The sequence below is a fragment of the Halichoerus grypus genome, chromosome 6 (genome assembly GCF_964656455.1).
Source record: "Halichoerus grypus chromosome 6, mHalGry1.hap1.1, whole genome shotgun sequence".
NCBI lineage: Eukaryota > Metazoa > Chordata > Mammalia > Carnivora > Phocidae > Halichoerus > Halichoerus grypus.
Window position 1 is genome coordinate 168,978,694 of NC_135717.1, and position 13,097 is coordinate 168,991,790.

Below are 13,097 nucleotides of genomic sequence, written 5' to 3' on the forward strand. Positions count from 1 at the left end.
GTCAGAATGCGATCTGGGGCGTAACCAGACCCGGCGGAAGGCATCCCGTGACGCGGGCAGGTTCGTGTGACCTGCCCTTCAATTATTTACCCCTCTGAGCCGTGGGCCGGTGGGCACGCGTGGATGGGCCACTGTCTTAGGTCGACCAGGGACCTCTGGCTCTGGGGGGGTACCCCCGCCCTACCGTCTGCCCACATCGGGCATGGCCCAACTCATAGGGCCAGAGCGGCTGGGGACCCTCCCCCGAGACCCTCCCTGACAGACCCAGCCCTGAAGTCCAAATGTACCACTGGGTGTCACGGCTCTCTGGCCTCCTCTCTACCCCCAACCCCCCACCCCGCACCTCGAGGGCCAAGGCTCCCACATGGGCCGCTGCCTGCCCACCTCCTCATGCTGGCAGCACGAACCCTAGAGCCACACAGACCTGGGACAAACCTTGGCCCCGCTCGCTGGCTGTGACCGTGCCCAAGCCCCCTGCCCTCTCTGGGTCTCATCTCCTGCCCCAGCAAATGGGACTCGCCCTCGCCTCCCACTGTGGGCAAGCGGGCTTAGCTGCCGCCTCTGAACACCCTCACCGGCCTGATCTGGGGAGGCCTGGAGAAAAAAAGTGGTGCCCCCCCCACTGGGGGAGGCGGGGAAACAGAGCACTTATCCAAGGGGGCACAGGATGATGACAGTCAGGTTGAAGGGAGCTGGGGGGAGCCGGGGGACGGGAGCACTCACAGCACAGTGCACACAACACAGCTGAACTGGAATCAAACCATTTATTTCGGTTTGGAGCAGCCCCTGGAGCCCCGCCCCCTCACCTACCACTTCCTGTTGGGAAGAATAACTGAGGTTACAGGAGTGACCTTTGAGAGCGGAGGAGAGCTCCCAGGGTGGGGCAGCTCTGAGGGGTGCAGCTGGCTGGGTGTGTGTTGAGGGGCAAAGTCGGACAGGGAACTCCGCCCCTGGAGCCTAGGCTTCCCCTGCTGATGGGTGGGCAGCAGCCTATTTCTCCAATCCCCGTCCCCTCCAGGGAAGAGGGCAGAGGGTGGAAGGGGTCTTGGGGGGACCGGTAAGACCCCCTTAGTGTCTAAATCACCAGGTCTAGGGGCTCAAGGGCCAGTTGTCCTTGGCTGTTGGGGAGAGGGCCCGAGTGAGGCTCTAGGATTTCTAAGCCTGGAATGACTAAAGGTGCCAGAGGGTGGCGATAGTGGGGTCAGGCCTTCAGGACCAGCCTTAGGCAGGAAGCCCAGCACCCTCTGAGGCCCGGTCTGGTCTGTAGATGCAGAGCTGCCCAGGCCCAGTTCTGCCCAGTTGGCGCGCTGGGTGGACATTGCCCAGCCTCTCCATCAGGGGCTGAGTGGGTGGAATGAGGTGGGGGTGGCTGGGAGTCCAGCCTCATGGTGAGAGCAGCAGCTGAATGAGCTTCTGGAACTGTTCCTGGTGCTCATGGATATAGACCTCAGTCTCCCACAGGGCATTGACCAGCACCGTGTCGCTGACCTCGTCCAGCATGATGTCTGTCCCCAGCTGGGGGTTCAATCTGTCTGGGTCAAGGAGGAGGGCTCACCCCAGGAGGCTTGGTTTGGGTAGGTGACAAGAGCGAGGACTGGGGTGGGCTCGGGACACAGAGCAGCCGCTTGGGGAAAGGGGAAGAGCGCACCAAGGGCTGGGTGGGGAAGGTCACTGGGTCTGGCCAGGCCGGGGCACGGGGCTGGGGCCAATGCTGGCTGAGTCCTCACCTGAAGTACTGGATGCCAACCATCTCACACCAGGCCCGGGCCCGGTCCACGGCCCGCCCATCTGGATCTGTGCACTGGCAAGAAGTGGTCTCTGTGAGCGTTCAGCACACACCGTACCCTGAGTCACTGCCCGGGGATCCCCTGGTTCAGTCTGGCTTAGCCACCCCACCCCCAGCGGAGTCCCCCAGCCTGGGCTGCAGTGACTCTCCCAGCTGTGGAACAGAGGGGCCCGGTCTGTGGTCTTCACAGGCGGCTCGGCAGCACCTGCCTGGTGGGGAGTGCGGCAGGGGCTGAGTGCACAGGCCTCGGCGTCCCGCCCCCTGCAGCTTGTGTCCCATGTGATAGTCTGGGCTTCCACATGGGGTTGTGTTCGAAGGAAGGGCTCCACAGTTAAAGGACGCCTGAAAGCCCCAGCGGTACGTGGTCACTAAGGGTCCCTGCCAACACTGAGACGGAACTGGGGACCATTTACCCTGAGCTAGCTAACGAGGTTCAACAGAGCCTCCCTGACACCCAGGGTCCCAGGGGCTGAGGCCCGGAGGGCAGTGGAGCTGGGGAGGGGCCCGTACTCACACAGTCCACCACCATCTTGCCCAATTCCTTGGCCCCAAAAACGGTCTTGGCCAGTTCCCAGGGGTTGCTGGGACGGAATACATCCACACAGGTCACGGGCACCTGTGGGGACCTCCCTGTCCCCAGAGAGACCACAATGGAGAGCTTCTTCACCTTGTTGCCCTGACCCTGTTGGGGACAGGACAGGGGTAGTTGGAGGGGATCTTCCCGCCGGCAGACCCTTCCCAGGTGGCAGGAACAGAGCCTGTGCTGTCCCCTCCTTTGCTCTGCAACAAGCCCTGCTGCCAATATGCTGGGCACCTCGGCAAGTGCCCCCTCCCCGGGGGGCTCATCCACCACAGGAGGCCACTTAGATGATGAAGACCCTTCCCCATCCGAATGTTGGGAGTCCCTCCTCCTCCAGAAAGCCTGCCCTGCCCCGTCTGGCCCCTGGAGGGCGCCTGCCTCTGTGCCGGCCGCCCTTGCTGTGTCACCCAGGGGCTGCATCCGGGGCTTCCTGATGACCACAGTGAGAACGGCAGCCAGGAAGGACCTGGCACACTAGGGGTCAGGCAGTGTCCTACACATTTTACAGAAAGGCACGCGGATGCCTCATGCCAGTCCCCCCGCAGGTACCGTCACTCCCCCGTGCAGTGGCTGGCGCGAAACACGGGCAGAGCCGGGACCCCGACCCTGCGGCTGTCTGGCCTTGAGGCCTGAGCCCACCGCACAACACCGTCGCTAACACACAGGGGCCTTGCCCCACCTCTGTGCTAAGCTCCTTGGGCCGAGGGCCACTTCTGTTCCTCCGGATCACTGACTCAGCACTGTCGCCTCCCTAGAGGCCTCTTCCACGGGCCCTTCCCGAGCCCCAGGTCTCTCAGCAGAGGCAATCCTTCTCCCGGGCTCCTGCACAGCCCTCCATCACAGCACCCGAAATCCCTGGAGCGGCATTTGCAAACAGTCTCCCCTAGACGTGAGCTCCCCAAGGGCAAGCACGTGTCCCTAGGCTGGGCAGAGTGGCCAGCACTGAGGCTGGCATGTCCTGGTGTGCCCGCCGCTCTCCCCACTAGGCGCCCTTCACCACTCACACCAGATTGGGCCTCAGAATCCCTCTGATTAGCACAGAGCTCCGGGCAGACACCACCCATCAAGCAGGTTCAAGTGTGAGTTAAAGCTGCTATCCAACGCACCAGTGAATGAGCCTAAGAATAAAAGCCACGTGCTCTCCTAGGAGGCGATCCTTAGTAAGATTTGCTGAAACACGGTGGCTACAGTGGACGGTCATGTCCAGCCCCTCTGACTGGAGGTGCTCTCACCTTGCGGATCATGTCCTGGTTGTACTCATGGATCTCAGTCATGGCGTCCAGCGTGGGATTGTTGGCCAGCAGCCCACCGTCCAGGAAGCGCCCATTGGGCCGGAAGTAGGTGGGGGCTGCCCCACTGCTCCGGGCAGCCCTCCACACCAGCTGCTCTGGGGGGTGAGGGAAGACGGTGGCCCAGTGGCACAGGGGACTGGTACAACACCCATGCGCTGCAGACCTCAGTGTGCATGTGCATGTGTGTCTGTGGGTCTGCAGGAACAGGGAGAGGCTGGGAACTCTTCAGAAGCGCGACCCACAGGCCATGCTCTCTGGCCCTGCTGTGCGGGTGGAAGGCAGGGTGCAACTGAGGGCCTCCAGGAGGCTGCTCTAGGCTGCCTGAGGTGGGAGAGCTCCCCAGTTCTGCCTGCCCTCAGCTGATGAAGACTGGGGGCAGTGGGTGGGATGGTGGTGGGCCGGGGGTGCCTGGCAGCAAGCCTATGACTCTGACCCTCCACCCCGCAGCCTCTTAGGCCGACTGTTTCCTGCAGATGCATCAGATATGGTTTTAACCTGAGGGCTGAGTTGGAGGCTTGAGGTTAATATTCTGGCTGAATCGAGGCTCCCGTACAGACTCCGGGGCGTCATAATTCCGGAAGAGGTGGAGTTCAGCAGGCTGCCGGTCAGACAGGGTCCCCGTCAGCATCACCCTGGAGAGAAACAAGGAGCAAGACAGCTGATCACTGACTTAGCCACCCCTGAAAGTCCACTTGGGCAAGTTTCATCCAGATTACCGAAGGCGTTATCCTTACACCCAGTGATCCTGCTTCTGGGAGTTCATCCTAAGACATGCTCATGCATGTGGGAGATGGGCATACGCAAAGTTATTAACAGGTTTGTTAAAGTAAACCAATGGGCAGGCGCCTGGGTGGCTCAGTCGTTAAGTGTCTGCCTTCGGCTCAGGTCATGATCCCAGGGTCCTGGGATCGAGCCCCACATCGGGCTCCCTGCTCGGCGGGAAGCCTGCTTCTCCCTTTCCCCCTCCCCCTGCTTGTGTTCCCTCTCTCACTGTATCTCTCTCTGTCAAATAAATAAGTAAAATCTTAAAAAAAAAAAAAAAAGCAAACCAATGGAAACAGCGGAAATGTCCATCAGCAGGATGGTTCGATGCACCACGGTTCCCCTACCCCAGGGGCTCTGTGTCACTGCAGAATGACTGAAGAAGCACTTTATGTACTGATGGGCGCTGAGCGCCAAGGTTTATGGTCAAGTGCAAAAAGTAAGGTTTAGGACAGTGTGTGTAGTATGCCATCATTTATTTAAGAACAACACCCAAAACACTGAGGTACCTATTTGCTTGGTCAGAGGGACCCATGAGCAGAACCTAGGAACAGTGAGCTGCCTCTGGGGCAGGGGACAGCTTGGTGGCTGCAGCTGACAGACAGCAGTGGGAGGAGACTTTTCACCATGTCGCCTTTGATTCCTCTTCAATGGTTCACCGTGTGAGTCTAGAACGTATTAAAGAAGACTCCGACTTGTCTCAAAAGACACAAACATCCTTAAACACTGCAGGGAATGTGGACTGGCACAGCCCCCTTGGAAGCTAATATGTACAAATCTTACAAATATCTAAGAATTCCATTTTGGAAAATTTATCCCAAAGGAAGAATCTGCGCTACAATAAGAGCTTCTTGCATAAAGCTATTCAGCACAACATAATTTATTACAGTAAAAAATGAACCGATCTAAATGGTAACAATAGAGGGGCGCCCGGCTGGCTCAGTCGGAAGAGCATGCGACTCTCGATCTCAGGGTTGTGAGTTCAAGCCCCATGTTGGGTATAGTGATTACTAAAAAAAACAATAATAAACTTTAAAAAATAATTAAGTAAATGGTAACAATAGAATGGGTAAGTAAATAAAATGTTTTGCACCCATTCCAAATTCCAGAGTCCCACATTAGGCTGGGACCTAGGAGTGCCACATTAGGCACTCCTAGATAAGGGTAAACCAGAAATAAATGTGCCCCTTTCTCACCCCAGAGGCTGTGAGGAAAGTTACCTTGGCATTGGATAAATGAGAGAGAGAAAAAAAAAAAAAAAACTGAAAATATATAACCACAAGCTAACCTTCTGTAGGTTTGTAGTCTAAATTTACATCACCTGGGGGAAGTCCCCAAACCTTCATGCCAAGAATTTAGTTATAGGGACCCTAGATGGCAGGGTACCTAGGTACCTGAAAGAGACAACACAAAACACTATGGAGGAAGATACTCTTATTCTAGGCCTCAAAGAATCCACACATATTATTTTTCAATACTAACGAGCACCACACAGTTAAAAGGCGGTGGGAGATGGGGTGCAGCACACAATGAAATAAAACATCATAAATGAAAACCAGTATAAACCAACATAAACAGCAAAACATACCTACATAGACTGCAGATATTTGAGTCCTTAAATAAAGATTATAAAACAGCTATGCTTACAATATTAAAGACATCAAAGGCAAGCGTGATAATATCTTCAGAGAATAGGAAACTATAAGTAATGACCTAGAAGATTTGAAGAAGAACTAAAGAGTACTGCTAGAAATTAAAAAATAAAAAGGCAATACAATTTTAAAAATCAATGGATGGGTTAAGTAGAAATTAGATAAAGCTAAAGAGAGAATTAGTGAATTGGAAAATAGGTAAAAAGAAATTGTCTAGAATGCAACACGGAGAGAGAAAATGATAGAATATACAGAAGTTAAAAGACATGGAAGACAGAAAAGGTCTAGCATATGTTTAATTGGAGCTCCAGAAGGAGAGGAGAGAGAAAATTAGAGGCAAGGGTTGAAGAGATAACAACTCAGGCTTCCAGGACTAAGAAAGGCAGAAATCCAAAGATTCAAAACTAATAAATCCCATGCAGGATAAACTGGAAGTAATTCATATCTAGTTATATCATAGTATAATGGTAGAACACCAAAAGCAAACACATAAATAAAAACATCCAGAGAAAAAAACATCAATCACTTTCAAAGGAGTAACAGACTGAAACTGACTTTGCAAGGGCCACAATGGAAGTTAAAAGATGATAGAATGATATCTTGCATGTTCCCCAAGAAAATCATCAGTCTAGAATTCTATACCCAGCAAGAATCAGAAGAAAATAATTTGAAAATATTTTCAAACAATTCTGCTGGCAGAGAATTTGCCACCAGGAGACCCTCTCTAAGGAAAAGTGAAAAGACTATACTTCAGGCAGAACGAAAGTGGTCACAGATGGAAGTCTGAGAGGCAAGGAAGACTGTAGAACAAAGAAGTGACACACCTACATACACACATATGCATACGCATACACACACATACAAACACATAGCCAACAGTGTGCTGGAGCCAACTCATCCTGGCTTGTAAGAACCTACTGCTAAATCCCACAAGGTGGTTGTTAAATGCTTGGTAACTTGAAATTGGCCATGGTGGGAGTATTTATGCCATGGGAATTAGTGAACACTATAAATCAGGGCTTCTTCCCCTAGAGATCTGTTTTCCCAGCACACTACTGGATAAATCTAAAGGAAAACAAACTTTGAAAGATAATAATAATGTCTTGTGAGCTTAAAAAAACAAGACAGACTTCAAATACAGGAAAACACTTATAGATATGATGGAATTAAATTATTTTATAAGCCTTGATTATCTGAGAGAAGGGTAATGGTATCAATTAAATTCAGACTTCCATAACTTAAGCATGCACTAAGAAAAAAAGAAATGAGTGCACAAATTTCAAACCATGGGGGGGAAATATAATGATCAAAATTATTCAGTAATTCTAAAAGAAGGCAAAAAAGAGAAAAGAAATACAGAACAAAATAGGTTGGCACATACCAACCCAAATATATCAGTAATTATGTAAATATAAATGGATCAGCCATATAAACATTAGATTAACCACATGAATCTTCTGATAGTCAATCAACTAAATCAGACTTCACTAGTTAACTTAAGTCAATATATTACCATGCATTTAAAAAGTATAAATGGATTAAATGCTCTAGGTAAGAACAAAGAATACAGCTTAGATTAAAAAAACAAATCCAACTATAGGTTATTTACAGAAATTACACCTAAAACATAAGGACTCAAGGAGTATCTGGGTGGTTCAGTAGGTTAAGTGTCTGCCTTTGGCTCAGGTCATGATTCCAGGATCCTGGGATCGAGCCCCGCATTGGGTTCCTTGCACAGCAGGGAGCCTGCTTCTCCCTGTCCCTCTGCCTGCCGCTCCCCCTTCTTGTGTTCTCTCTCTCTCTGTCAAATAAAATCTTAAAAATAAATATAAATAAATAAATAAATAAATAAATAAATAAATAAATAAAACATAAGGACTCAAGAAGGTTGAGTTAAAGGGTGAATATAGATATACCATACAAATATAACCAAAGAAAGCTAGTGTCTCTGTATTGGTATCAGGATAAAATGGGCTTTAAAGCAAAAAGCATTCCTAGAGATAAAGACAGGTATTCCATAATAATAAAGGATTCCAGTAACCAGAAAAATATATAAAAATTTAAATATATATACACTTAATAACATATAGTGTCAAAATATTTAAAAAGTTGACAGCACTATAGGGCAAAAGGGCAGTTCCCAGAGTAGGAGATTTCAATATAGCTTTCTCAATAATTGATACAAATGGACAAAGGGAATGTCTAGATAGCTCAGTCCATTAAGCATCTGCCTTCAGCTCGGGTCATGGTCCCAGGGTCCTGGGATCGAGCCCTGCATCAGGCTCCCTGCTCAGTGGGGAGTCTGCTTCTCCCTCTGCCTCTCCCCCTGCTTGTGCTCTCTCTCTCTCTGTCAAATAAATAAATAAAATCTAAAAAAAAAAAAAAAGTGGACAAAGAATTCTTAACGGTACAGCAGAATTGAAAATTTTAAACATTCTTAGCTAATATGACTTAATCGACTGTGCAGAACTTGGCACTCAACGCAAAATCTATATTCTTTCAAATTAGATGTGGGACATTTATAAGAATTGACTGTAGAGAAGTCCACAAACCAAGTCTCGACACATTTTGAAGGGCTAAAATCATACAGAGCATGTCCTCTGGTCACAGAGCAATTAATAACAAAAATATAACTAGAGAATTCCCTAAGTTTAGAAATTGAGAAATGTATTTTTAAGAAACTATGGTTAAGAAATTAAAATGATGGGGCACCTGGTTGGCTCAGTCAGTTAAGTGTCTGCCTTCAGCTTAGGTCATGATCCCGGAGTCCTGGGATCAAGCCCCACATCAGGCTCCCTGCTCAGCGGGGAGCCTGCTTCTCCCTGTGCCTGCCACTCCCCCTGCTTGTGCTCTCTCTCTCTGTCAAGTAAATAAAATTATAAAATAAAATAAAATAAAAATTTTTAAATTTTTAAATAAAATTAAATTTTAAAAAATTATGAAAATTAGAAAGTATTTTGAACCAAGAAATCATAAACATGCTTATGGGATATCATTAAAACAGTTCTTAGAGGGGTGCCTGGCTGGCTCAGTCAGAAGAACGTGTAATTCTTGATCTTGGGGTCATGAATTTGAGCTCCACATTGAGTGTAGAGATTACTAAAAATAATTTTAACTTAAAAAAAAAAAAAACAGTTCTTAGGGGAAAATGTTTAAACTTACACATACACACATATATACACATATATTATACAATACAACCAAAGGTTAAAAATCAATGAGCATCATTTATTTCAAGAAGTTAAAAAAAAAAAAAAGAACAGCTAAATAAACCCAAAGAAAGACAAGAAGGAATAAAAATAAAAGCAGAAATAAATGAAACAGAAAACAAACACACAACAGAGAGCCAATAAATACCCAAGAGTTGGTTTTCTGAAAGACTAATCCAATGGAAAAGCCTGTAGCAGGACTGGTAAAGAAGAACAGAGAAGGTGTACATAATTAGGACTGAAGGGGGCATCACAACAGATGCTGCAGACATTAAAAAGATAGTAAGAGAACATTCTGAACAACTCTATGCCAATAAATTTGAAGAGCTGATGAAATTCACATATTCCTAGAAAAACATAACCAAAACCAAATCAAATAGACATTTCGAAATTCTAAATAGTCTTATAAACATTAAAGAAGTTAACGCTACCATCAAAAATCTTCCTCCAAACAAACTCCAGGCCTTGATGACTTTGCTGGCAAATTTCACCAAATACTCAAGAAAAAGCAAAGTCTTTATTATACTACCTTTTCCAAAAAAATAGAGAATAAGAGGAAATACTCCCTCAAAACCAAAACCCGGCAACGCCCAAATGGGAAAAAATGGGTCCAAGCTCATTCATGAACGTGGATGCAAAAATCTAAACAAAATATTAGCCAGCGGAGCCTCTCAGAACTCTCTCTGTAAAAGGCGCCAGGAATTGAAAGCAGGGACCAGGAAAAGTACCTGTACAGCCGCGTGAATAGCAGCGTTATCAACAACAGTCAAAAGATGGGAACAACCTAAACATCCATCAAGAGATGAAGAGACAAACACAATGTGGTGTATCCATACAACGGCGTGTTATTCAGCCTTGAACAGGAAGGAAACTCTGACACGTGTTACAACATGGATGAACATCAAGGACACTGTGCTCAGTAAGAGGGGCCAGCCGCAAATGGACAAATATTGTATGATCCGCTTCCAGGGTGTCCCTAGAGCAGTCAAAATCCTAGAGAGAGAAAGTAGAATGGTGGTTGCCAGGACCTGGGGGAGCTGGGAATGGAGTGGTGTTTAATGGGAACAGAGTTTTAGTTTTGCAGGATGAAAACGTTTGGGAGGTCAGCTGAGTACCAGTAAATGTACTTACCATTTACTCAACTGTACTTAAAAGGGTTTAGATGGTAATTTTTATGTTACGTGTATTTTACCACAATTAAACACGGTCAAATAAATAAATGGTATCTCTAAAAATGTATAATTTACAGTAGCACAAAACCCATGAAGAACCTGAGCCACCGATGTGCTGGATCTCCATAGAGAAAACTATAAAACCACACTGAGAAACTTTAAACCAATGGAATGTTTTACTATATTCTCTAATTGGGAGACTCAGTGTTTTCAGAGGCCATTTCTCCCCCCAAATAAGCGTACGGATTCAATGTAATCTTTATCGAAGTTCCAGCAGGATTTGATTTTCTGTAGAACTGGGCAATCTGATGCTACCATTTACGTGGAAGCACAAATAGCAACAAGTAACCTTTGTACAGCATTTGTGTGTGCCAGGTGCTTTCTTTCGAAAAAAAAATTATTTAAGCAATCTCTACACCCAACGTGGGACTCGAACTCACAACCCTGAGATGGAAGAGTTGCATGCTCCTCTGACTTGAGCCGGCTTCAGGCGCCCCACCAGGGGCTTTTTTTTTTTTTTTTTAAGATTTTATTTATTTATTTGATAGAGAGACACACAGCAAGAGAGGGAACACAAGCAGGGGGAGTGGGAGAGGGAGAAGCAGGCTTCCCACTGAGCAGGGAGCCCGATGCGGGGCTCGATTCCAGGACCCTGGGATCAGGGCCTGAGCCGAAGGCAGACGCTTAATGACTGAGCCACCCAGGCGCCCCCTGGTGCTTTCTAAATACTAACTTTTTTTTCCTCCTCATGAAAACCCCAGGAGGAAGGTAGTATGTTATTCCCATTTTTGAGAAGAGGAAACTTCAGGGCATTTGATCTCAACCAGTTCTCTAGGGTGCCTCCAAGAACAGCCGTGATACCCTTGAAGACGGACAAGGTGGGAGGCTCTGCTGTCCCAGATATCCGGACTCACCATAAAGCTGAGGAACAGAGCCAGCCCACAGAACAGAACACAGTCAGAAACCACCGAGCAGACATGGAGGGAAAGACAGACTTCTTCACAGATGAGGCTGGGGAAACTGGTTATTCATGTGGAAAACATGAAATTGGGTTTCCCCTGATACAAAAAACAATTCTAGGTTGATAAAGACCTAAACGTGAAAGACAGATCTAGAGAGATTTCTGACCTGATGGGGAAATTGCTTCTTGCCTCAGGCTAAGGAAGGGTTCTTGAACAAACATAAAAAGCACAAACCACAAAAAGAAAAACATTTATAAATTCTACTACATTAAGAACATCCATTCATCAACAAAACACTGTAAAGAGAATGAAAAGACAAGCCATGGAGTAGGAGAAAAGATTTAAAATCTATATATCCATCAAAGGACTAGTTTTCAGAATATAAAAAAGATCACTAAGAAGCCTCTTGGGGTGCCTGGGGGGCTCAGTCGGTTAAGCCTCCAACTCTTGATTTCTGCTCAGGTCATGATTGCAGGGTCCTGGGATTGAGCCCTGAGTGGGGCTCTGCACTCAGCAGGGAGTCTGCTTGAGATTCTCTCTCTCCCTCTGCCCCTCACCCCTGCTCTCTCTAAAATAAATAAATGAATCTTAAAAAAAAAAAAAAAAAGAGGCTCTTAGCCCCTTGGGGTTGTGGGTTCAAGCCCCACGCTGGGTGTAGAGATTACTTAAAAACAAAATCTAATATATACATACATCAATGCCCTTTTTTAAAAAAAACATTTTCTTTATCCATTTGACAGAGAGAGACACAGTGAGAAAGGGAACACAAGCAGGGGGAGTGGGATAGGGAGAAGCAGGCTTCCCGCTGAGCAGGGAGCCCAATGCGGGGCTTGATCCCAGGAATGTCCCGAGCCAAAGGCAGACGCTTAACGACTGAGACACCCAGGTGCCCCCATAAATGCCTTTTAACCCCCAAATCCCACAACCCAATTTTACCAAAAATAGGCAAAACACTTGAACAGGAACTTTACAAAAGAGGAGAGGCAAACAGCCTTTAAAATATCTAAAAAGGTAGGAGCGTCTACATGGCTCAGTCAGTTAAGCATTCGACTCTTGATTTCAGCTCAGGTCATGATCTCAGGGTTGTGAGATTGAGCCCTGCCTTGGGCTCACACTGGGCTCCATGCGTGGAGCCCACATCACTACCTTCAGGAAGCTCCCCCTGACCACCTCGCCCTCAGTCTTCCTCTGTCAGCTCTGAGCCCAGCTCAGAGGGAGAGAGATTCTATTCTCTCTCCCTCTGTCCCTCCCCAACCCACTCTCTCTAAGAAAAAGAAAAAGAAAGAAAGAAAGAAAGAAAGAAAGAAAGAAAGAAAGAAAGAAAGAAAGAAAAGAAAAGAAAAGAAAAAAGAAAGAAAGAAAGAAAGAAAGAAAGAAAGAAAGAAAGAAAGAAAGAAAGAAAGAAAGAAAGAAAGAAAGAAAAAAAGAAAATCCAGGCAATCCACTGCACACCAGTCGGGAGAGCAGCGCCCCCGGGTGGTAGGGCAGGAGCTGCGAAGGGGCTGGGGACGTGTTCAACGGGCTTTGGGACTTGGCTGGTGATTATGTGGGTGTTTGCTTTATAATTATTCACTGAACTGGTTTATGTACTTTTCTAAATGTATGTTCTATTTCACCATTTAAGAGAGAGAAAGTATCTAGGATAAAATACACAAAAATGTTTTTAAAACATTATCTTTCGG

At 47.3% G+C, this 13,097-nt stretch overlaps 1 protein-coding gene and 1 non-coding gene across 6 annotated transcripts in view; one reads left to right on the forward strand and one right to left on the reverse strand.

Moving 5' to 3' along the window:
• Positions 1-750: 750 nt before the first annotated feature.
• The window catches only part of PLA2G6 (phospholipase A2 group VI), a 58,481-nt gene continuing 46,134 nt past the window's right edge, over positions 751-13,097 (reverse strand). For 4 of the 5 annotated variants that reach the window (XM_078076618.1, XM_078076617.1, XM_036102222.2 and 1 more), the window contains 5 exons: positions 4,154-4,290; positions 3,599-3,753; positions 2,301-2,468; positions 1,728-1,801; positions 751-1,528 (listed from right to left, as the gene is read on the reverse strand). In XM_078076618.1, coding sequence (XP_077932744.1) covers positions 1,384-1,528; positions 1,728-1,801; positions 2,301-2,468; positions 3,599-3,753; positions 4,154-4,290 — 679 coding nt within the window. In that variant the 3' untranslated portion in view covers positions 751-1,383. Of the gene's footprint in view, positions 1,533-1,727; positions 1,802-2,300; positions 2,469-3,598; positions 3,754-4,153; positions 4,291-13,097 lie in introns of all 5 variants that reach the window. The other variant, XM_078076616.1, reaches the window with a different exon arrangement.
• Positions 5,349-5,421, forward strand: TRNAE-CUC (transfer RNA glutamic acid (anticodon CUC)). Its single transcript has one exon. It is a non-coding gene; the product is annotated as a tRNA-Glu (tRNA).